The sequence below is a fragment of the Citrus clementina genome, unplaced genomic scaffold (assembly GCF_000493195.1).
Source record: "Citrus clementina cultivar Clemenules unplaced genomic scaffold, Citrus_clementina_v1.0 scaffold_5, whole genome shotgun sequence".
NCBI lineage: Eukaryota > Viridiplantae > Streptophyta > Magnoliopsida > Sapindales > Rutaceae > Citrus > Citrus x clementina.
The window spans coordinates 26622699-26646416 of record NW_006262201.1 but is presented as its reverse complement, the minus strand read 5'-3'; the positions used below and the strand labels follow the sequence as shown (position 1 = coordinate 26646416).

General features: G+C 33.1%; 4 protein-coding genes and 1 non-coding gene across 7 annotated transcripts in view; all 5 read left to right on the top strand.

The window, feature by feature from the left end:
- On the top strand, positions 1 to 5163 carry LOC18041528 (cellulose synthase-like protein D3). 3 transcript variants are annotated; one of them, XM_024184021.1, is made up of 4 exons: positions 1 to 323; positions 529 to 1304; positions 1741 to 2548; positions 2816 to 5163. In XM_024184021.1, the coding sequence occupies exons 2-4, from the start codon at positions 547 to 549 to the stop codon at positions 4559 to 4561; spliced, it is 3312 nt and encodes a 1103-aa protein (XP_024039789.1). In that variant the 5' UTR covers positions 1 to 323; positions 529 to 546; the 3' UTR covers positions 4562 to 5163. The 3 variants fall into 3 exon arrangements, with proteins under 3 accessions (XP_024039789.1, XP_024039790.1, XP_006432701.2); XM_024184022.1 differs by having other exon boundaries at positions 582 to 1304; positions 2816 to 5162; XM_006432638.2 differs by lacking the exon at positions 1 to 323 and having other exon boundaries at positions 511 to 1304.
- Positions 5164 to 5382: 219 nt separating this feature from the next.
- Positions 5383 to 5454, top strand: TRNAQ-UUG. The gene has a single exon. It is a non-coding gene; the product is annotated as a tRNA-Gln (tRNA).
- A 2248-nt stretch (positions 5455 to 7702) lies between these two features.
- On the top strand, positions 7703 to 8068 carry LOC18040415 (putative lipid-binding protein AIR1). Its single transcript, XM_006432637.1, has one exon. It carries the CDS (start codon positions 7703 to 7705, stop codon positions 8066 to 8068), a length of 366 nt encoding a protein of 121 aa, XP_006432700.1.
- An 8412-nt stretch (positions 8069 to 16480) lies between these two features.
- Positions 16481 to 17682, top strand: LOC18040413 (putative lipid-binding protein AIR1). The gene is made up of 2 exons (XM_006432635.2): positions 16481 to 16816; positions 17566 to 17682. The coding sequence occupies exons 1-2, from the start codon at positions 16481 to 16483 to the stop codon at positions 17680 to 17682; spliced, it is 453 nt and encodes a 150-aa protein (XP_006432698.2).
- A 3784-nt stretch (positions 17683 to 21466) lies between these two features.
- The window catches only part of LOC18040784 (cytochrome c oxidase assembly protein COX11, mitochondrial), a 4309-nt gene continuing 2057 nt past the window's right edge, over positions 21467 to 23718 (top strand). The window contains exons 1-5 of the mRNA XM_006432631.2: positions 21467 to 21583; positions 21868 to 21939; positions 22711 to 22800; positions 22919 to 23267; positions 23354 to 23406. Coding sequence (XP_006432694.2) covers positions 22730 to 22800; positions 22919 to 23267; positions 23354 to 23406 — 473 coding nt within the window. The 5' untranslated portion in view covers positions 21467 to 21583; positions 21868 to 21939; positions 22711 to 22729. The remainder of the gene's footprint in view (positions 21584 to 21867; positions 21940 to 22710; positions 22801 to 22918; positions 23268 to 23353; positions 23407 to 23718) is intronic.

The following is a 23718-nucleotide window of genomic DNA, read 5'->3' as shown; positions in this document are numbered from 1 at the left end:
ACCCCTGTCTTCTCATTTTCTATAGCCCGCAAATCTCTGATAACTTTTACAATCTTTCTAAAAGAGTCCGTACCAAAACTGTAAATTCATTCAGATTATATACCAAAGCAAGCATTCAAGTTCATGGCCGTTTTTTGAGAGCCGTTCACTCCAGTGATTTTTTATTATTACAGGAAAAAAAATAAATTATATATTGGTAGTAGGTGGTAGTACGGCTTGAGAGACAGGACTGGACTTGGTCTTTTGGTTTTGTTTTGTACCCTTTGTCGAGATTTTTCTTGGGTTGCCTTGCCTCGGCTAACTTGTTGGATTTTTTCAAATAGGTAAGGTAAGCCTCTTTGATTTTATTCTTTGCTGGCTTCGTCTTCATTATTTTAATTTATCATGTAGAACGAGTCTTCTGAGTATCAAATATATATTTACTGCTCCTCTGTTTTGATCATTGTGGCATGTACTATGTGTAGTGTCTAGTTCGTTCATACTTTCTGAAAAAAATTTAAAAGAAAAAAAATGTTCTCCTTTTTGAAGTTTCAGAAAGAAAACAAAATGGCCAATAGTGATTCTTCGCATGTTTTAAGTAGACAGCCTACGATTCATCATATTAGTTCTTCAATGGAGGATCTTGATAGTGAATTGAGTAATGTTGAGTATGCAACTTACTCTGTTCACATGCCTCCCACACCGGATCACCAACCGTTGGATTGTAATACCCGGGGAAGCGAAGAGCAATTTGTGTCGAGTTCTTTGTTTACTGGTGGTCATAATCGTGCTACGCGTGCCCTTTCGAAGGACAGGGTGATTGGGAGTGAAACTAGTCATATCCAGATGGTTGGTTCAAAAGGGTCATTTTGTTCGATACCGGGTTGCAATTCTAGGATTACGACTGATGCTCAGGGTGTAGACGTACTCCCTTGCGATTGTGATTTCAAGATTTGTGAGGATTGTTATAGAGATGCATTAAGGACTGGTGATGGAATTTGTCCGGGATGTAAAGAGGCTTATGGTGGTGAACGGAATTTGGTTGATATGTCAGTGGATAACAAGCAGCAGTCTTTCAATTTAGAGAGGAGGTTGTCTTTGGTGAAATCAACAGAGTCAGGGTTGATAAGGAACCAGAACAATGAGTTTGATTATACTGAATTTTTATACGAAACAAAGAAGACTTACGGGTATGGAAATGCTGTGTGGCCCAAGGATGATGTGAATGGGGATAATGCTGGTGAACCTAAAGAGTTGTCTAAGAAGCAATGGAAGCCACTTACGCGCAAATTGAATGTGTCTACTAAAATTCTCTTTCCATACCGGTATGATATTTGTTCTTTTTTTTTTTTCTGCTACATTGTTTTTTGTTTATGTACATAAAAGATGAATGGTTGCTTCATATTTATTTCAAGGAATTTTAAGTTGCATGTTCATTTTCTATGACATGTTTTTAGTTGTTCATAATTTATCATTCAAAGGTGTTTTTTATTTAAAGGCACTAAGTCAACCATTTTTGTACTTGTGCTGTAAGATTTTTAAAATTTCAGATAAACTTCCCTTTATTATTCAAAAATGTTTGAGATGCTGGTAAATTTTTGGTATGTTTACAAGACAACATGGGTTTTCATTAGAATTGTCTTTTGCCTTTTTTTTCCCCAAAAAATTCATCCGGTCTTCTGTACAATAACCTTGATAGTTTATGAAAAAATTGCATGCTTACACTTTTTTTTTTTTTTTTTTCCGCTATTGATCTTTCAGGTTGTTAATACTTGGCCGGATTGTGGCATATGCATTGTTTATGGAATGGAGGATCACAAATCCTAATGAAGATGCAATCTGGCTGTGGGGTATGTCTGTGGTTTGTGAACTCTGGTTTGCCTTCTCTTGGGTGCTTGACCAGCTTCCAAAATTCTGTCCTGTTAATCGTTTTGCTGACCTTGATGTTTTAAAAGAGAAGTTTGAAACACCAAATCCCAGTAATCCTGCGGGAAAATCTGATCTCCCTGGCGTAGATATCTTTGTTTCTACAGCAGATCCGGAGAAAGAACCGCCTCTTGTAACTGCAAACACCATTCTGTCAATTCTGGCAGCTGATTATCCAGTTGAGAAGCTGTCATGTTATGTATCAGATGATGGAGGAGCCCTGCTTACCTTTGAGGCCATGGCAGAAGCGGCTAGTTTTGCCAGCATCTGGGTTCCTTTCTGTCGAAAACATGATATTGAGCCGAGAAATCCAGAATCTTATTTCGGTCTTAAGAGAGATCCTTATAAAAATAAAGTGCGCCCAGACTTTGTCAGAGATCGCAGGCGTGTGAAACATGAATATGATGAATTCAAGGTTCGAGTCAATGCACTTTCTGATTCAATCAGGCGACGCTCTGATGCCTATAATACCAGGGAGGAGGTCAAAGCTTTGAAGCGTTGGAGGGAAAACAAAGATGATGAGATCAGGGAGATTCCGAAGATTACAAAAGCTACTTGGATGGCTGATGGAACCCATTGGCCAGGCACATGGACAATTCCTGCTCCTGAGCATTCTAGGGGTGATCATGCCAGTATTATACAGGTGATAATTTGCAATAGAGTCATTTTTTGGCCTTCTAACAGATGAAAATAAGGATCTTTGTCCAATCTGATATGTTTTTCTATTTGAATGGGATTAGGTTCTATTGGAAATTTTGTTTTGTCCAAAGTATTTAACATTTTTCTTCTTTGTGGGATCATACTAATTACATTTTCACTTTAGCTACTACCACATTATATAAAAGCTACATGGTAACTTGCCCTGACAGTTGATAATATGTATGCTAAAGCTGAATTATATCCATTTCAGGTGATGTTGAATCCTCCTAGTGATGAACCTTTGAAAGGTACTGCAGCTGATATGAATTCCATGGATCTAAGTGAAGTGGATATTCGCCTTCCCATGCTGGTTTATGTTTCTCGTGAGAAACGACCTGGTTATGATCACAATAAAAAGGCTGGTGCTATGAATGCCCTGGTTCGTGCCTCAGCCATCATGTCCAATGGCCCCTTCATTCTTAATCTAGACTGTGACCACTACATTTTCTATTCCCCAGCATTGAGAGAAGGTATGTGTTACATGATGGATGGTGAAGGGGATTGCATTTGTTATGTCCAGTTCCCTCAGAGGTTTGAAGGAATTGATCCATCTGATCGCTATGCCAATCACAACACTGTTTTCTTTGATGCTAACATGCGAGCCCTTGATGGCCTTCAGGGTCCAGTTTATGTTGGAACAGGATGCCTTTTTCGCCGGACTGCCCTTTATGGATTTGAACCTCCTTTGTCAATAGAAAGGACTAATTGGTTGAGCCGCTTCTTCCCACGAAAGCGAAAGATTGCAACTGCTCGTTCTACTGCTGAAGTTGCCCCAGAGGAGAACTATGATGATGGGGAAATGAATATTGCTCTTATTCCTAAGAAATTTGGTAACTCTAGCATGCTTCTTGATTCTATCCAAGTGGCAGCATTTCAAGGCCAGCCCCTTGCTGATCATCCATCCGTAAAAAATGGACGACCGCCTGGTTCTCTCATTGCTCCTCGGGAGCCTCTTGTTCCATCAACAGTTGGAGAGGCAATCAATGTCATTTCTTGCTGGTATGAAGACAAGACTGAATGGGGAGATAGTGTTGGGTGGATTTACGGGTCAGTGACAGAGGATGTTGTTACAGGATATAGGATGCATGACCGCGGATGGAGGTCAGTGTACTGTGTTACCAAGAGGGATGCCTTCCATGGGACTGCTCCTATAAATCTCACTGATCGACTTCATCAGGTTTTGCGATGGGCGACAGGTTCTGTCGAAATATTCTTCTCTCGTAACAATGCCTTACTGGGCAGTTCCAGGTTAAAGCTTCTGCAAAGAATTGCCTACCTCAATGTTGGAATCTACCCGTTCACTTCAATTTTTCTCATTGTTTACTGCTTCCTTCCTGCACTTTCCCTCTTTTCTGGTCAGTTCATAGTTCAGACTCTCAATGTAACCTTCCTTGTTTACCTCTTCGCCATCACAGTGACCCTTTCTTTGCTTGCGGTGCTTGAGGTCAAATGGTCTGGCATTGATCTAGAAGAATGGTGGCGAAATGAGCAGTTTTGGTTAATAGGAGGCACAAGTGCTCATTTTGTCGCCGTGCTTCAGGGACTACTGAAGGTGATTGCAGGCATTGAGATATCGTTCACACTAACATCAAAGTCTGTCGGTGAAGATGTAGATGACGAATTTGCTGATCTCTATATTTTCAAGTGGACTTCCCTGATGATACCACCACTTACCATCATAATGGTTAACTTGATTGCAATAGCAGTCGCGGTTAGCCGAACAATATACAGTGCCGAACCTCAATGGAGCCAGTTGGTAGGAGGAGTGTTCTTTAGCTTCTGGGTTCTGGCTCATCTGTATCCATTTGCAAAGGGACTAATGGGAAGACGAGGCAAGACGCCTACTATTGTATTCGTTTGGTCAGGGCTTCTTGCAGTCTGCATTTCCTTACTTTGGGTGGCTATTAATCCTCCATCAGGAACTACACAAATTGGAGGATCATTTCAGTTTCCATGAGTTCTGAGTTTCAGATGTTATTTCGTTCGGCGTCTGGCAGGTATAGACGGGAATTTTTTCTTCTCAGTTTCACTTTTGTCTATTGTAACTGAGGCATTTATGTACATGAAATCCATTCTTTTCAATTTTACTGCAGATGTGACCTTAGAAATCAAATAGAGCAATATACCGATTTGTTTGATTCAAGATGAAAATGAGAGCAACAAACCACAATTTGTGTTTCCTTTTATATCAAGGAATCAAATACCAATTACTCAGTAACTCATCAACTTGTATGTCATGATATTTTTGCTTCTCATTCGAGTTTCTGCTTTTACTTTCTAGATCGAGAAAGCAGTGTGTCTTTGAATTTGAAATCCATTTCCATATCAACAGCTCATTTGGGTTATATAAATATTGTAAAGATTGCTGCTATCATTTCACATCTGGGTTCTAGAAGAGGTTGTAGGGGCTGCTGTTGAATACACAGTCTATTGTCTCATAACATTGTTGGCATAAGCAGTGGCAGTGGAGATTATTAGAGAGAAACGAGTTTGCAAATTTTTGTATTGATTCATTTACACCCAAACCAACTCACAAGTCACAACCGTATTTTACTTTTATACAAGGCGGAAAATCCAAGCACATTCATGGGCTTTCAAGGAATGGAATATTATCAAGCACCTTCCACTATTTCGGATAGTATTTATGGTTCTACCTTTTACTTAGCGACTGGCCAATTTGAGGAAATTGGCCGCTCCCTTGAGCAGCTTTGTGGGCTTGTGGACCTTTTAGGCAAATGTTAACGTTAATCTACATATTAGAACTTTCTCCTGCACATTGGTTCTATGGTGTAGTGGTTAGCACTCTGGACTTTGAATCCAGCGACCTGGGTTCGACTCCCGGTAGGACCTTCTCTACTGAAAAGCGATCAGCATACAATATTTGTATTGCCCTTTACTTCAAATAATTTTGCTTTACATTTTTCTTTTTTTCTTTTTTAAATTTTATTTACTTTTATTTTTAACCCTATAGGCCCTATAATTTCTCAAATGAGAAGAAAAGTGGTATCTCATAATCAGATCACTCAAAAAATTGAATTTTTTTATTTCGGTTTAATTCAATTCTAAAACTAAGAAATAACGGCTATTATCTTTTCCTTTGTAGGTTTTCCATTTTCTCTTTCTATATTATATGAAGATGATAAAGCTCCCACATGATAGATTAGTCAAGAAAGAATTTTCTGGTCTAATACAATAATGCAGGCATGACGAATGTAGATTATTGCATGAAGATTCTTCAAACTTTTTTAAGTACCGATTTTACTCAAAACAATAAAAGAGTACCATCAGTGGCGAAGCTAGTATTGTTTTATGGGGTGGGCTATTAGATTTATTTATTTTTTTATAAGTATTAATAAAGTTAAATTTATAAATTATACTTAACTTAAAAAAAAAAAAAAAAAAAGCTTACCCGGGCTGCAGCCCGGGTTAGCCCACTCTTACCTTCACCCCTGAGTACCATCCAAGAGCTATAAAAATAATAGTTGCTATACTAAACATGATTCATTTTAAATGTACAATGCATGGCATCTTAATTTAACTTTTATTCAATATCTATCTTTCCAGATAATTGCAAAATATGGCTCCTTCCAAGATCTCTCCCTAACGTGCAAACCTTATTCCAATGAAATTAATATTTTGTTGAGGTGACAGAAAGAATGATTGGTTAGCGATATCATGTTAAATTGTTCGGGAATATTTCATCTCTAATTCTAGTTGCAATTAGTAAATTTTATTTATTAGATGATCATAATTACAGAATAATATCATATCAAAATAATGAGTAATAAATAATCTTTTTAATTGAATATTAAAATAGTGTTACTAAGGTTTCCATAGAATATTTTAAGCCGCAAGTAATGTGGCAGTGCCTCATGTTAACTATTCATTAAAATTTATTATGAGGCTGGAATTATAATTATTGATAAACTAATAAACTTTGTATGTGCTCATCAACCAAGCAACCTTGGAAGGAAGCACTTTCTTTTTTTCATTTTTATTTTTTGAAGGTAGGTATCTTCCCAAAAGTCGAACCTAAGTAGTTAGTTAAATAGAGAGATAAAAAGTCATTGGGTCACTCCTATTGCAAGGAAACACATGTTAAAACTACATGGATAAAGATATTTATTATTGCAAAATTTTTTAGGGCTCGCGTGGTGATTATTCTACTCATGTTTGATGGTGTAAATATGCTACAAATTTAGCCAATTTTTCACTTTACTGTCTATTTACTTCCTCTATTATTTACATCCCTAAGGTTCGGTTTAAGAACCCACACGCTTCATCATTTCCACGAGCTGTAACAATATTGTCGTATTAAACATCGATCGATCTTTGAATCTACAAGAAGAATAGCATCTTTGATTTTTTATTTTTTTTATATTAATTAATATATATTCATGTCGTTGCAACATGTGCTTCCTCTGCCATCATCTCTCCTCAACGTGCAAAATCTCATTACAGCGCTGCAACTAAATGAAATTATATGCTGGTGAGGTGGCGAAAGAATGCTTAGTTGTAGATTTCTTAATTATCGATATTATGCTATTCATTTATATTGCCATTAGGGGTTTGACCAAAGGGTGTTTAAAGTTAGTCATCCGAGAGTTTGAATCTTAAAAGAGGTAGAGAACTTAAAAATTAATTTGAGTTGTACTTATCTCTCTACCTTAAACAAAAAAAAAAATAATAATAATAATAACCCCTAGTTACTCGACTAAGTGGTTCTCAATTAGGTTTTCTTTGATTGACCATCTGAATCTCAATTCTAAAGAAATAAGAGGTTAAAAAATTAATTTAAGCATTGCTAATCCTCAAATCTCTATAAAATAATATTATTAATTTTTCATGGGATTATTACACATCTCTAAAATCTAGTTGGATTTAATTAGAAATTTTATTTGTAATTGTTTTATCCTATGCTAGCGACGTGAAAGCAATGATCGACATAATGTATGGAAATTGAAAATTTAAAAAGACCAAGTAGATAGCCTATAAAAACCCAACACTCTTCACTATTATTTTCATCACATCTCGATAAGCACAATCATAATACTCATAAATATTTTCCAACATTAAATTGAGAGAGGTATCGTTCGAAATGGCTTCAGCATCAAAAGCCCTTGTGCTATTCTTCACACTGCTTATTATTGCTACCTCAATCCCATCATCATCAGCTACTTCATCATCATCATCATCATGTCCAAAGAATACCCTCAAGTTGGATGCATGTGTTGATTTGTTGAATGGCTTGGCGAAGGTGAACCTTGGTGAACTTGTTCCCACACCAAATCACCCATGCTGCAGCCTTCTCGGTGATTTGGTTAGAGTCCAAGCACGTGTCTGTCTTTGCACTTCCCTCAAACTCAACGTCTTGGATTTGATTAAACTCAACATCCCAAAGCTTTCTGTCAACTTGCTCTTGAATCAATGCAGACCCAAGGTTCCTCGTGGCTACAAGTGCTGATAAATTAATCCCACACTCAATGATCTCTTTTGTCATCACCAATTCATCATATATCTTCAAGACCTTTTCATGGTGTGTTTTGTTTATGGGTATTTTGCATTATGTTCATTAATAATTCTTTTCAGTGTTGCTGAAATTGGTTTATTTTTTTGTTTATTGTTTAAGGTAATTGAAGTTCTTCAGCTTCTTCCTTAATTAGCTACCTATTATTTGTTCCATTTGCATTTAATTGAAATGTAATATATAGTACACAATTGTGTGCCAATTCAATATTAATAATAAATTGCTGTTTTCTTTAATTTTTTTCTGTGTCAAAGGATTATTAATATTAGCCACTTCAACACTGTTGGCATGAATCGATTTACTTAACAATCATTCCTATTACTCTCTCTTCAGGCGCCAATGCATGGATCAGATGGCACAATTATCTCTTTCTCTTGTGAGAAACATAAAAATCGATGGCTCAATTTATCAGAAAATATTCATTATATGGCTAGGGTCGAGTAATTTGGCAGAAGGTTATCTTTCTAAAAGAAAAATATAAATAATGGGCCCTTCTATGATGATGTCTAAAAATCTCAACATCAATAGGGATTAATGTGGACTATTAGATTAAATCTATTGTTTATAATAAGTAAACAAGACAAATAAAAAAAATTAAAGTGAAAAGTTAACTCTTTACTGGTTAAATAACATAAATTTGATAAAGGATAAGAAAAGAAATCATACTAGTTAAATAGGATAGAGAAAGGTTTACAACTTGAAAAGAAGAAAAATTAATTCAAATACAACAACTAAATACCACAAAAATTTGATTATTTAATGCCTTGTATTTTATATGTACAAAATATAATTAAATATAATTAATTATACTATTTGTTTATAAACGATATAAAAGTTACGTAGTATAAATTCTTTCTTATACACACTTGTTAAAAAGTTTCACTCATAAACAAATTGTATTTTTATCTTATATCACTAAATTATAATTACATTGCTTGATTGATATAAAGCTTTAGTTATGTTACATCGTCATGTAACATACATGATTCTTCATCCGACGGTTGCGAAAATAACATGATTTATTATCTTATATTTCCACAACCGTTGGATTTTCATCCAACGGCTGTGGAATAATCATGTATCTTACATGATAATGTAAGATAACAATCTCCTTTACATAAACCTCGCAATGTAATACTGTTGATTTTGATAAATTATACGCTAGTGAAAAGTAAAAAAAAAAAATCATATATATAATGATTTATCTTCATATATAATAGGATATAAGCTAGACTTAAATTAAATTAAAATTTAAGGAATTACTTATAATTTGGGTAACTGATAACTATCTGTTAAAGATAAATCAAGGGTTTGGGTGCTTCATTTTAAATCAAACGGTTCACAATAATCTCATTATTAATACTATAATTGTTTTAACACCATCATAGAGAAATCCATAAATAATTCTTTGTTTCAATCTATTTGCTATTATATATCACATATCTGATTAATTCCCGAAATTCGTTATTAATTTCATAAGAAAAATAAACAAACTCAAAGATCAACAAAAAGCAGTATAAGAATAAAAACAACTCCACAAGTCACAATAATATGAAAGGTTCTGGCCACCCTAGTTCGAATCATGAGAAAGTGGAGGAATAAAAAAAAAAAATTAAGCGTTGCCCTACTCTACTAGATTGCTCCCTCATTTCACTTATGTTTGAAGACGTAGTTGAAAGATATAATACCGATCTTGTGATCAAAGATTTAAATATATGTGCTACAAAATTTAGCCAAAGATTTTTCACTTCGGTCTACTTTTACATAATTATTTCTATTTCTTATTTATTTACATAAAAATTCCCTTTTCATCCCTAAAGTTCATTTAAGTATCTAATCGAACCTAATATTCTTAAATATGCCTTAAATCTCTGTGTTGTTATATTTGTTAATTACTTTAAAAAGGGCTATCTTTTAATTTCTTTTACATTTCTACCCTTAAATATTAACTGAAGTTTATCCGTAGTCAAGGCTGTAATTGTATAGATATCCATCTAATTGGAAAAAAAATATATTTTATGTATATGATTTTATATATATACATCTAGTTGTAATTACGTGTGCTTCCTCCCTTATGATTTGTCCCTAACGTGCAAAATCTTATGACAACGCTGCAACCAAATGAAATTAATTGTTGTTTCGATAGCATTATATGCTGATGAGGTGGCGAAAGAATGATTAGTTGTAGATTTGTTGTTGATATCATGTTATTAATTTTAGATTGCCCCTAGGGGCTTAATCTCACTAGTTTTTAAATAATCTTTATTTTTATTTGTATTTCAAGTTTGAATTTTAGAGGAGGTACAAGATTAGATAATTGATTTTGCTTGTCTTCAGTCCTCTACTTAAAGAGAAAATGATTCAAAAAAATTAGTCTAATGATTTTTAAGTAGGCTTTTCTTGAATATTCATGTGAATTCAAATCCTAGAAACAGGCGATTAAAAATTTGATCTTCACTTTGACCACCCTCCTAATTGTTAAAAATCTTGAAAAAATGTTATTAATTTTGGATGGGTTTATTACATATCTCCAAGTCTATTTGGAATTAATTAGAAAATTTTAATAATTTTTTAATGTTGTTCATGCTAACGACGTGAAACCAATGATCGGCATATATATGTATACTAGAAAATAGAACCGCGCTTCACGCGGCTTTGAAAAAGAATTTAGTATTATCTTTTTTTCTTACTTTACACTTAATGAAATTGATTAAAAAATATGAATTGATTTTTTTTTAAGATGATGCAGCCTTATAAAAAACAAAAAAAGTTATTAGCCAGCAATAAAGAAGCAACGCAAGATAAAGAATAAAATGAGAGAATATATTATAGAGTGATTTTATTCATTCCAATTGTGTGTGTACAAAACAAAAAGATGAGTTCTCCTTTTATAGTTACATAATCACTCCATGAAATTAATGAAAAATTATGGATCATAATTCCTTGTGAGATAGTGGGAGTTAGAGGGAAGCTAAAAGTTGCTAATGAGAGATCATTGGGAGACTAAGAGATATATGTTATGAACATCTACATTTATTTTAATAAATTCATAACACTCCCTCTTGGATGTTCATTACAAAGAATATGCCTCATTAAAATCTTTACATAATTGTTATTGTGTAATAGCAATCAAATTAATTATGAGAAGATGAAAAGCCAAATCTAAAACAAAATTTCTCTATTTATTAGATAATAGAGAATATACAAAGATGAGAAATGGTGATGCCACATCACCTCCTCAAGTCCCAACTATATATATATATATAGATATAAAGATATATAGATATATATAGATATATAGATATATAGATATAGATTGTTTGGAAATTAAAAACTAATAAAAGCCAAATAGATAGCCTATAAATGCCCAACACTCTTCACCATTATTTTCATCACATCTCAATACGCACGATCAATAATACTCACAAATATTATTCAACATTAAATTGAGAGAGATATCATTCGAAATGGCTTCAGCATCAAAAGCCCTTGTGCTATTCCTCACATTGCTTATTATTACTACCTCAATCCCGTTATCATCGGCTACATCATCATCATCATCATCATGATGTCCAAAGAATACCCTCAAATTGGATGCATGTGTTGATTTGTTGAATGGCTTGGCGAAGGTGAACCTTGGCGAACTTGTTCCCACTCCAAATCAACACATACATCCAACTTGATTATTTTTACTCATGTTTGATGATGTAATTGAAAAATATAATACCGGTCTAGTGGTCAAAGATTTAAATCTATGTGCTACAAAATTTAGCCAAAGATTTTCACTTACAGTCTACTTTACTTCCATGTCTTATTTATTTAGCTGAAAACTCCCTTTTCTTATCTAAGATTTATTTAATTACCTAATTGGTCCTCGGATAGTTGTATTCTTAAATATGCCTTAAAAGACTATGCTGTTACTTTTGTTCATTTAGCCAAAGCCATTTTTAACTTCTTTTACATTTTTATCATTGAAATGTTAAGTAAAGTTTATCCTAAATCAAAGAAGTAATTATACAAATATCCTTCTAATTCAAAAAATAATATTGTACGTGATTTTATATAAATATCCATCTAGTTGTAAACTTGTAATACATGTGCTTCCTCTCTGCCAAGATCTCTTCCGAACGTGCAAGATCTTATTACAGCTCTGCAACCAAATCAAATTAATAGTTGTTTCGATAACCTCATATGCTAGTGAGGTGGCCGAAGAATGATTACTTATAGATTTCTTAACAATACATTGGATGTCATGTTATTAAATTTCATGTTATCAAACTTTTTTTTTTTTATTAGCAATCGAAGTTTGAATATTAAACAAAGATAAATGGTTAAAAATTTGATTTAGGTTGTATATATACCTTTATCTTAAAAAGAAAAAAAAAAAAAAGCCTTTACGAATTCGACCGAATGGCTTCAAGCAAGCTTATTTTTACTAATCATCTGAATTCGAATTCTAGAGATAAGAGACTAAAAAATTATCTGAAACTCTACCCATTCTCCACTCCTAAAAGAAAAATGTTATCAATTTTATATGGGAATATTATTGCATTATCTCCAAATCTAGTTGGAACTAATTAGAAATTTTATTAGTAATTGTTTTATGCTATTCGTGCCAGCGACGTGAAAGCGATGATCTATATACGTACGTGTAAATGGTGTGGAAATTAAAAAAATTTAAAAGCCAAATGGATAGCCTATAAAAACCCAAAACTCTTCACCATTATTTTCATCACATCTCAATAAGCACAATCAATAATACTCACAAATATTATTCAACATTAAATTGAGAGAGATATCATTCGAAATGGCGTCAGCATCGAAAGCTCTTGTACTATTCTTCACAGTGCTTATTATTGCTACCTCAATCCCATCATCATCAGCTACATCATCATCATCATCATCATCATCATCATCGTCATCATCTTCATCATGTCCAAAGAATACCCTCAAGTTGGATGCATGCGTTGATTTGTTGAATGGCTTGGCAAAAGTGAACCTTGGCGAACTTGTTCCCACTCCAAACCATCCATGCTGCAGCCTCCTTGGTGATTTGGTTAGAGTCCAAGCACGTGTCTGTCTTTGCACTTCCCTCAAACTCAACGTCTTGGATTTGATCAAACTCGACATCCCCAAGCTTTCTGTCAACTTGCTCTTGAATCAGTGCAGGCCCAAGGTTCCTCGCGGCTACAAGTGCTGATAAATTGATCATATTGAATTATCTCTTTATTAATCATCATATCTTCAAGATATTTTTCACGGTGCGTTTTGTTTTTGTGTATTTTATGCATTATTTATTGATTTATTTTTTAAGGAATTGAAGCTCTCCTGCTTCTTCCCAATCTACTTATTTGTTACATTTGCATGTAATTGAAATATAATAGTACATGTATAATTGTGTGCTATTTCAATTGACCTTAATAAATTGAAGTATCCTTTTTTTTTTTTTTTAATTTCTCAAAGGATTAATATTTGTCCCTTCAACACTGTTGACTCAGATCATTGGTTACTCGGTTGAATAAATCGATTACTTAACGATCACTCATACTATTATTACTCTCTCTTCAAACGATTGTATATTGATAAGAGGTAGCAATTATCTTTTTCTATTGTGAGAAATATAAAAATTCATTGCTCTATGTCCCTCAAAATTGAGAAAAATAGTAATTACATCTAATTAATGTTAATTTATCTTTAATTTCATAAGAAAAGCATAAAAGATGTCATGGACGTAAGATCTATTTTATTTTTATTTTTAATATTTCTTTAAAGCTAGAAGGGGTGAGTAAATCCTAAATAAATTTTTAACCATCTACCTTCCCAAGATTCAAAATCCAGTAGCTAGCCAAATAACGTTGGACGAGAACCACTCAGTCAGGGCCTCTTCAGGCCATAAGTGATAAGACAATGATGCAAGTAATATGACTAATAAGAATTCTATTAGATATGATAAATACCACTGCATTGGAGGTTAAACTCTTTTGTCTCTCTCTACAACTGTTTTTCTACTTGATCTTGGGTTTTTAATCTTTGCTTCGTTTTTGTATTTTGCAAAACTTCTATTAACTCAAGCTTTCTTTCAATTAATTTATTCTATTTCTTAGTTTTTATTATATTCAATATGCATAATGTAATGCGCTCTATGAAACTTCAGCAATTAGGTTTCCGTAAAAATAAAGTTAATTTGGAAAGGTCTCTTTAGAAAGTTGAGAAGATTACAAATCTATTTTGAGATTTAATGGTAGTAAGATTTATAAGACTCATTGTTGTTGCGACATAAGCTAAACAACAATGAGCCCGGCGTTAAAAAAAAAAAAGAGTTTTAAATGAGATAGTATTTCAGTTAAGACAGAAAAAGAATAGAAAAAATCCACTACAGCAATTTTTTTTTTTTTTTTTTTTTTGAATAGCTCTAATCCACTACAGCAAGTTAACAATGGAGGATTTGGTTGTAAAATCATGACAGAAGACAAAATAAAAATTAGAGCTAGAATTCGCTAATAACTGTAAAGATGATAACTGTAGTCTGTACATTATGTATATACTTGACTTGTGACTTTATAGAAAAAAAAGATAAAATTTCAAATTTTGATAATGAATTTATTAAGTAAATAGGTTTATTGAATAATATGATAGGTTTAACTGAGTCTCACCCTTAACTATTATGTTTATTTTAACCAAAATAACTATTTTAATCCCCACTTCTCTTTTACAAAGACAAATTAGTGGTTTTTACCATCACCTTTCTATCCTTAATCTTTTCCAACTCGATCTGCTGTTCTTTGTGCGCAACATTAAAATAGCTGCTCCCAAAACAACCAATAAACCTTGGGAGGAAGCACATGTTTGTATAAATAGATTAAAAAGGTAGGTTCCTCGCCCTTAGGAGTTAGGAGCACAAAATAAAAGCTGAGCCCAAAAGCAAACCGATTGCTCCCCCTAAGGCAAGGAAGCGCACGGGTTACAATTAGATTTATAAATTTTAACTTAAATAAAAGATAAAAAAAATGTTTGTTATTGCCATTTTTTTTAATCGGCTCATGATGACCATTGTACTCATGTTTGATGATTGGAAGATATAGTATCGGTCTTTTGGTCAAAGATTTAAAACTAAGTGCTACAAATTTAACCAAATACTTTATTGAAAAGAATTTATTTTTGAACTAATTTTTGCTGATTATTAAATTAATGATTTTTTGATAATATAAATAAAAATAAAAAATAAATTCTGAGTATTGATTAAGTGTTCATTAAAAATTCAGCTCATCACTTAATCCATTCCATACTTTACACTTAAAAATCTACATTAATTCTCCTTGTTTATTATTTAGTATTTCCGGCAAAACCTCCTTTTCACCCCTTAGGTTCATTTAATTACTTAATTTGTCCTTGTATAATTGTATTCTTAAATATGCCTTAAAAGGCTATGTTGTTAGTTTTGTAAACGTTAAAAAAGCCATTTTTAACTTCTTTTACATTTTAATCCTTGAAATGTTAACTGAAGTTTATACAAAATCAAAGATGTAATTTCTACAAATATCCATCTAAGTCAAAAAATAATATTGTACATGATTTAATATAAATACCCATCTAGTTGTAAGCTTGTGATTACATGTGCTTCCGCCAAGATCTCTCCCGAACGTGCAAAATCTTATTACAGCTCTGCAACCAAATCAAATCAACAGTTGTTTCGATAACCTTCTATGCCGGTTAGGTGGCCAAAGAATGATTAGTTGTAGATTTCTTGATTATGGATTTTCACTTATTAATTTTTAGTTGCCCTAAAAGATTGACCGAGTGATTTTCAAAGATTTTCTTTTCACTAGCAACCCAAGTTTGAATCTTAAAAAAGATGAAGGGTTGCAAAATTGATTTGAATTTTGTGTACCCTTCTTCCTTAAACATTAAAAAAAAAAAAAAAAAAAAAAGCTTTCAGGGATTTGGCAGAGTGGCTTTCAAGCAGTTTTTTTTTTTCTTTCTTACTTGCCATCTAAGTTCAAATCTTGGAGAAAAGAAACTAAAAAATGAATTTAAACTTTATCCATCCTCTTCTTGTAAATAAAAAATATTATAAAATTTAGATGGGAATATCATCACATTACCTCCATATCTAGTTGGACTTAATTAGAAATTTTATTTGTAATTGTTTTATGCTATTCATGCCAGCGACGTGAAAGGAATGATCGATATATATTTAAATGGCATGTAAATTAAAATTTAAAACGGCCAAATAGATAGTCTATAAAAACCCAACACTCTTCGTCATTATTTTCACCACACCTCAATAAGCACAATCAATAATACTAACAAATATTATTCAACATTAAATTGAGAGAGAGATCATTCGAAATGGCTTCAGCATCAAAAGCCCTTGTGCTATTCTTCACAGTGCTTATGATTGCTACCTCAATCCCATCATCATCAGCTACTTCATCATCATCATGTCCAAAGAATACCTTCAAGTTGGATGCATGTGTTGATTTGTTGAATGGCTTGGCGAAGGTGAACCTTGGTGAACTTGTTCCCACACCAAATCACCCATGCTGCAGCCTTCTTGGTGATTTGGTTAGAGTCCAAGCACGTGTCTGTCTTTGCACTTCCCTCAAACTCAACGTCTTGGATTTGATCAAACTCGACATCCCTAAGCTTTCTGTCAACTTGCTCTTGAATCAGTGCAGGCCCAAGGTTCCTCGCGGCTACAAATGCTGATAAATTAATCCCACTAAATAATTTCTTTTTAAATTAATCCTCATCTCCAAGACCTTTTCATTGTGTGTTTTTTCTTTGGATATTTCGTGCATTATATATTTATTTATTTATTTATTTTAAGGAATTGAAGCTCTTCTGCTTCTTCCTTGTCTACTTCTAATTATTTGTTCCATTACCATGTAATTTGAAATGTGTACGTAGTAGTACACAGTAGTGCACGTGCTGTTTCAAAATTAGTAAATTGCAGTTTTCTTCATTTTCTTCTTTGTCAGAGGATTAATATTGGCCTCTACTCTCTTCAACTGTTGAACACGGTTGATTCAGAGCATTATTAACTTGGTTGGCATAAATCGATTACTCAACGATCAATATTACTCTCCTTTCAAGAGAAAATATATCCATAAAGTGGCACAATTTTCTTTTTCTCTTGTTAAATTCGTGAATCATCTCATGAGCTCTATTTATAAGAAAACATTCCTTACACGGCTGTTGTCGAGTAATTTGACAGAAGATTATCTTTCGACAACTGAAATATAAATGATTCTTTGATTCAATCTAATTTACTATTACTATTGAATAGAACTATTGGCACCCTTCCAAAATCTTCTTAAAACTCCTTTAATTATGCTTCACTTAATACCAAAAATATCCCTTTCTCTACATAAACACTCTTTTCATTCGAGGTAGTCTAGTCATGCCAACAAAATAAAGGTTCTGCTATTCAGAGACCTTGCACTCGCACGCTCACAGCTGTTCATGATGCCATGCCTGAAGATGTTGTTTATCCAGCTGAGATAATCAAGATTTTCTTCGATCATAGGAAGAGGAACAACACTGAGTAGAAGCTGGATATAGAAAGTATACTGGGAAAGGCAAGTTTTGAGTTATCCACTTACAAAAGCCTAAAGAGTTGTTGCAGATGGTCAATTTCACTGTTGTTTTATTACAGCACTATAATTACTTTGAATAGGATAATACTACTTAATATTTTTCCTCTTAATTAAATTTGGTATGTCTTAAAATTTATAGAAAATTCATTTTTTTTCTAAGTTTTTTTGAACTTATAGAGAATTGTTGAGCTGAAGGACCTCATGCCTTTGCATTGAAGTGAAAGACATTTGAACTTTCAGAACGACAATAATAGGTAAAAAGATTGAAGAGAAGAAAAAATATATCTAGTATTAATTTTATTTGTATTGCCCTTAATTGTAACTATAATAAAATAGGTGTTTTATATGATCAATGAAGGGGCGTCAATAGTACAACTCTTTACCATTATATATCGCATCTCTAATTAATTCTCTAGATACGTTATTAATTTCATAAGAAAAATAAACAAAAACACCACCGCAACTCACAAGAATATAAACGTTCTGGCCCTCCAAGTTCGAGTACTCTTGGCAGAGGTGGAGGAATAAAAAGATAATTTGAGCTTACCACCACTGTCTACTAGGTTACTCTAGAAGGAGTGAAACCTTATTGTTTGACAAAATTAATCAAAACTCCCTTGACAGTTCCCTATTGTTTGACTAAATTGATCGAAACCCTCTTAAATATGTTTTAAAATATTAGCAAAAAAAAAAAGTTGACACTTAAGATTTGGATGTATTTTAGTCAAACGATAGTGCGGGTTTTGCTCTTTTTTCCATTGAGGCAAGGGAGTACATGTTACAATTAGATTGATAAAATATTAAACTGAATGTAAGATGGAAGATCTTTTATTGTAGCAATATTTTTTTTTCCTCGGATCATGTTGATTATTTTACTTATGTTTGCTGATGTAACTGAAAGATATAATACCGGTCTTGTGGCCGAAGATTTAAATATATATGCTACAAAATTTAGACAAAGATTTTTCACTTACTGTCTATTTTACTTCCACTTTTTATTTATTTATCCGGAAACTCCCTTTTCATCTCTAAAGTTCATTTAGTTACCTAATTGGTCCATAAATATTTATATTCTTAAATATGCCTCAAAAGACTATGTTGTTATTTTTGTTCATTTAGCCAAAGCCATTTTTAATTTCTTTTACATTTTTATCCTTGAAATGTTAAGTAAAGTTTATACAAAATCAAAGAAGTAATTATACAAATATCCATCTAATTCAAAAAATAATATTGTACGTGATTTTATATAAATATCCATCTAGTTGTAAACTTGTAATACACGTGCTTCCTCTCCGCCAAGATTTCTTCCGAACGTGCAAGATCTTATTACAGCTCTGCAACCAAATCAAATTAATAGTTGTTTCGATAACCTTATAAGCTGGCGAGGTGGCCGAAGAATGATTACTTGTAGATTTCTTAACAACACATTGGACGTCATGTTATTAAATTTCGGTTGCTTAATTAGGACTTGAAAAAGTGATTTTCAAACGTTTTTTTTTTTATTAGCAATCGAAGTTTGAACATTAAACAAAGATAAATGATTAAAATTTTGATTTAGGTTGTATATATACCTTTATCTTATTAAAAAAAAAAAGTCTTTACGAATTCGACCGAATGACTTCAAGCAAACTTATTTTTATTAGTCATCTGAATTTAAATCCTAGAGATAAGGGACTAAAAATTTATCTTAGACTCTATCCATCTTCCACTCTAAAAAAAAAAATGTTATTAATTTTAGATGGGAATATTATTGGATTATCTCCAAATCTAGTTGGAACTAATTAGAAATTTTATTAGTAATTGTTTTATGCTATTCGTGCCAGCGACGTGAAAGCGATGATCTATATACGTACATGTAAATGGTGTGGAAATTAAAAAAAAATTAAAAGCCAAATGTATAGCCTATAAAACCCAACGCTCTTCACCATTATTTTCATCACATCTCAATAAGCAAGATCAATAAATTGAGAGAGATATCATTCGAACTGGCTTCAGCATCGAAAGCTCTTGTACTATTCTTCACGTTGCTTATTCTTGCTACCTCAATCCCATCATCATCAGTTACATCATCATCATCTTCATCATGTCCAAAGAATACCCTCAAGTTGGATGCATGCGTTGATTTGTTGAATGGCTTGGCGAAGGTGAACCTTGGCGAACTTGTTCCCACTCCAAACCATCCATGCTGCAGCCTCCTTGGTGATTTGGTTAGAGTCCAAGCACGTGTCTGTCTTTGCACTTCCCTCAAACTCAACGTCTTGGATTTGATCAAACTCGACATCCCAAAGCTTTCTGTCAACTTGCTCTTGAATCAGTGCAGGCCCAAGGTTCCCCGTGGCTACAAGTGCTGATAGACTAATCCCACACTCAATGATCTCTTTCGTCATCATCAATTCGTCACATATCTTCAAGACCTTTCCATGGTGTGCATTGTTTTTGGGTATTTGCATTATGTTCATTAATAATTCTTTTCAGAGTTGCTGAGATTGGTTTATTTATTTGTTTTATTTTTTAAGGAAATTGAAGCTCTTCAGCTTCTTCCCTAATTAGCTACTTATCATTTGTTCGATTTGCATTTAATTGAAATGTAATATATAGTACACAATTGTGTGCTATTTCAATATTCCCTATTAATAATAATAAATTGTTGTTTTCTTTAATTTTTTGTTCTCCCTGTGTCAGAGGATAATTAATTTTAGCCACCTTAACAGTGCTGGCATAAATCTAAAAACTTCATAGCTCAAATTACCTCACGAAGAGTTTAAAGATTACAAAATAAAATTTTTCTTTTAATTAATTCAATGTGGCTCAAAGGCCCAAACTATCCGGGTCTAAATTTCCCATGAGTAAAATAATAATGTGGTAATCACTAATTATCAGATAGAAACATAAATAATTGAATTAATTGAATATAGCTATTAGTAAACAGGTGGTATGAGATTTTCAAAAGTTCAAACTACAATGGTAATTTTGTAAATATACTCGTGGCAATATTTGAAATAACAAATAACCTTAAAGGCTTCAACAAAATATTTCAAATTTGGGCTGGCTACGTGGCGCAGCCTGGCTCACACTAAGCAATTAAGCATCACTTTGACTGCAAGTAATAATAAACATTAATGAACACGTGTAATTACATTTAAAATTCTAACAATACAAGGTAATACAATGCTTACTTATTTTTTAATTATTAAGTAATTATATTTGTATTTACAATAATAACAATACCTATTTATATTTATATAAAGTTAAATCCTCTCGTCTGTACTCTGTAGAGGTTAATTTTATTCTAAATATTAAGAAGTAAATTCAGTTTTTAAATATGTGAATTACATGGCAGCTCTAATTTAAGAAGTTTAGATAGAGTTTAGGTGGCAATTAATAATATCAGAATACTATAATTAAAATAATTATTAATTAAACCAACAAAATATTGGCTCCACTGGCAATTGAGTCCTCTTAAGTGGCTTGACTGGGTTTGCTTCCCAGTTCGAGTCGCAGGGAAGTCGCTTTTGTTGGGAGAACCTGTGCCTCCCGGTTCGAGCGGGGACTTCTAATCTGAGTTGTGGTACGGACTTAAAGGTGCCTCCCACAGTTGGGGCCCTTCCCAGATACCTCGTGATTAATATAAAAAAAAAAATAATTATTAATTAATCTAATTACGCAACATTTTATCTTCATACGTATATGATAGATAGTTCGCATACAAAATATATTTTCAATTTGTTGCCAAAAGGGGCGCCATTTCTTTCATTTTTGGACTCATCTCCCATTAATTTGTTCCTTTAATCAGATAAATATCACTCTCAAATTTTCTTTCTTTGTACTAATTTTCCAGAATTTCTGTTCTAAGGTAATCTCGCTATTAGCTTTCATTTCACTGCTTAACAGTTACCATACAAAATTAATTAAATTTGAAAAGCCGGGGAAACTTAAACCAAATTTGTCCACTTGTTTTATTTCACTTTAATTTCATGTTTAAAGCTTCGGTGATGATGAACTGAGCATTGGGTCTCGGTTTCATTCGTGAATCGTGAGAATGCTTTCCTTATTAGGTTGTTCTTATATGCTCACCAAGTGTTTGTTGTAATGTCTGTTAGTTATATTAATTAAGTTCTCTGGCTGTTGAGTATGCAGAAAATTTGAGTCGCTGAGAGAAAAAGTGCCGCTGCTTCTGCATTTTTGCTGCTGACTTGTGGGTTAATTGTGGTATGTAACTTTATATATAAATATTACTTATTCATCACGCTTGCGGGTGCTTATGGATATGATTGTTGTAAATGATATGGCTTTCGATTGTAAATATTGGTTTCCCATAAATAATGAAAGTGAAGGCATGTACTTAAGGTGTGAGATGAATATATTGTTGTCCCAAGAATGCGACTTGTGAGTGCATTATATCTGTTTTTTAAATGGCTTAGTTGAGCAATTTATGTTTTCTTTTTCAATAATTTGTTATTATTATTATTGTTATAGGATCATTGATATATGACTTGTCGGTTAATATGAACATAGATTCATGTTTAATGTTCATTTCTCTGACTTGTGATGGTTTCTCGATAATTCTAGATTTGATGGCTTGAAATTTGTTCTCCACAAAAAGAAATGTTAAACCTATGTCGGATTTGTTATTCTTCGCTATACTTTGTATGTGCCAATAGTCTCAGGTTACCAGAATCTACTTCAGTTAGTAATTGTGATCACTAAAACAGATAGGTACTTGCATTCATTCTATTCGTAGTTTTCCACTAATACATTTTGTAATTGCTATCTGACGAAGCATTGAGTTTGGAGTTCTCTCTTTTTATTCAATATGCAAATATAGTGTGAATTATCAATTTACTAGCTGGAAACAAATTAGTTAAGGGAAACATGGGAACTGTTTGAATCATCTGCTGTTTGTTATGCTTTTTATGAAACAAGAGACAAAAATAGAGGCAATTAATCAAATAACAAATGTTTTTCTCTTTCTGATTTCAGACACCACTGCTTTCCTTTTATGTTTGGAAGGATGTCATTGTCAAGGCTTTCTAGTAGAACCCATATATTGCCACTCCTACAACAGTCCAGGTAATTATCCTATATATCTAATATTTGAGCAAACGTTATGACCCAGAATCATTCAATGTTAAGCCAAACCTCTCTTTGTATCTTCATTATTTAATCCTCTAGTGACCTTGATGTCCAGATGCGTAAAAGATGTTCTGTGGTCGAATTATAAGTATACCAGAGTTGATACTAGCTGCTATGCTGGTGTGTGGGGTTTAATGCCAAGGTGTGGATATGGCTCAAATATGACTAATGGGTATCGGAAACCTCAGTCTTTTGGCTCCGGATGTCTTTGGAAATCCAATTCGTTTTCTAGCTTTCAGCGTCATTATGCTTCTCATGCTTCAACAGAGCAGAAATCAAGAAAGATGCTTTTATACCTCACAGCATTGGTTTTTGCAATGGTTGGAAGTACTTATGCCGCCGTACCTTTGTATAGGAGATTCTGCCAGGCTACTGGCTATGGTGGTACTGTTCAACGAAAAGAGGTTATATTTAGTTTATAGTCATTTTTTTTCATCTGCTTTACTCTTTTTGTGATTTGTCAATAATCACAAGACATGTTTGTCATTAGACTGTTGAAGAAAAGATTGCTCGGCATTCCAAAGATGGAACTGTCACTACAAGGTGTTGTTTTTACTTCTCAGATTCAAAGCCTATCTTGAACTCTGTTTCCTTTAAAATCTTTGTTTTATATCTTCTTGGCTGGTTGAACATCTGCATTTTCATGTGATTTTTCCTTCATGATTATTGTTTGCCTTACGTTGAGAGAATAATAGAGTTCTGACATCATAAAGAAATGAGGATATGAATGAAAAACTGCAAAAGTTCTCCCATCTCCACTCTTTCTTGAAAGATCTATACAGAGCAAAGTGCCCTACCTATTGATGAAAAAAATCCTTGGTAATGCAGCTTACCTTTCACTCTATTTTCAATGAC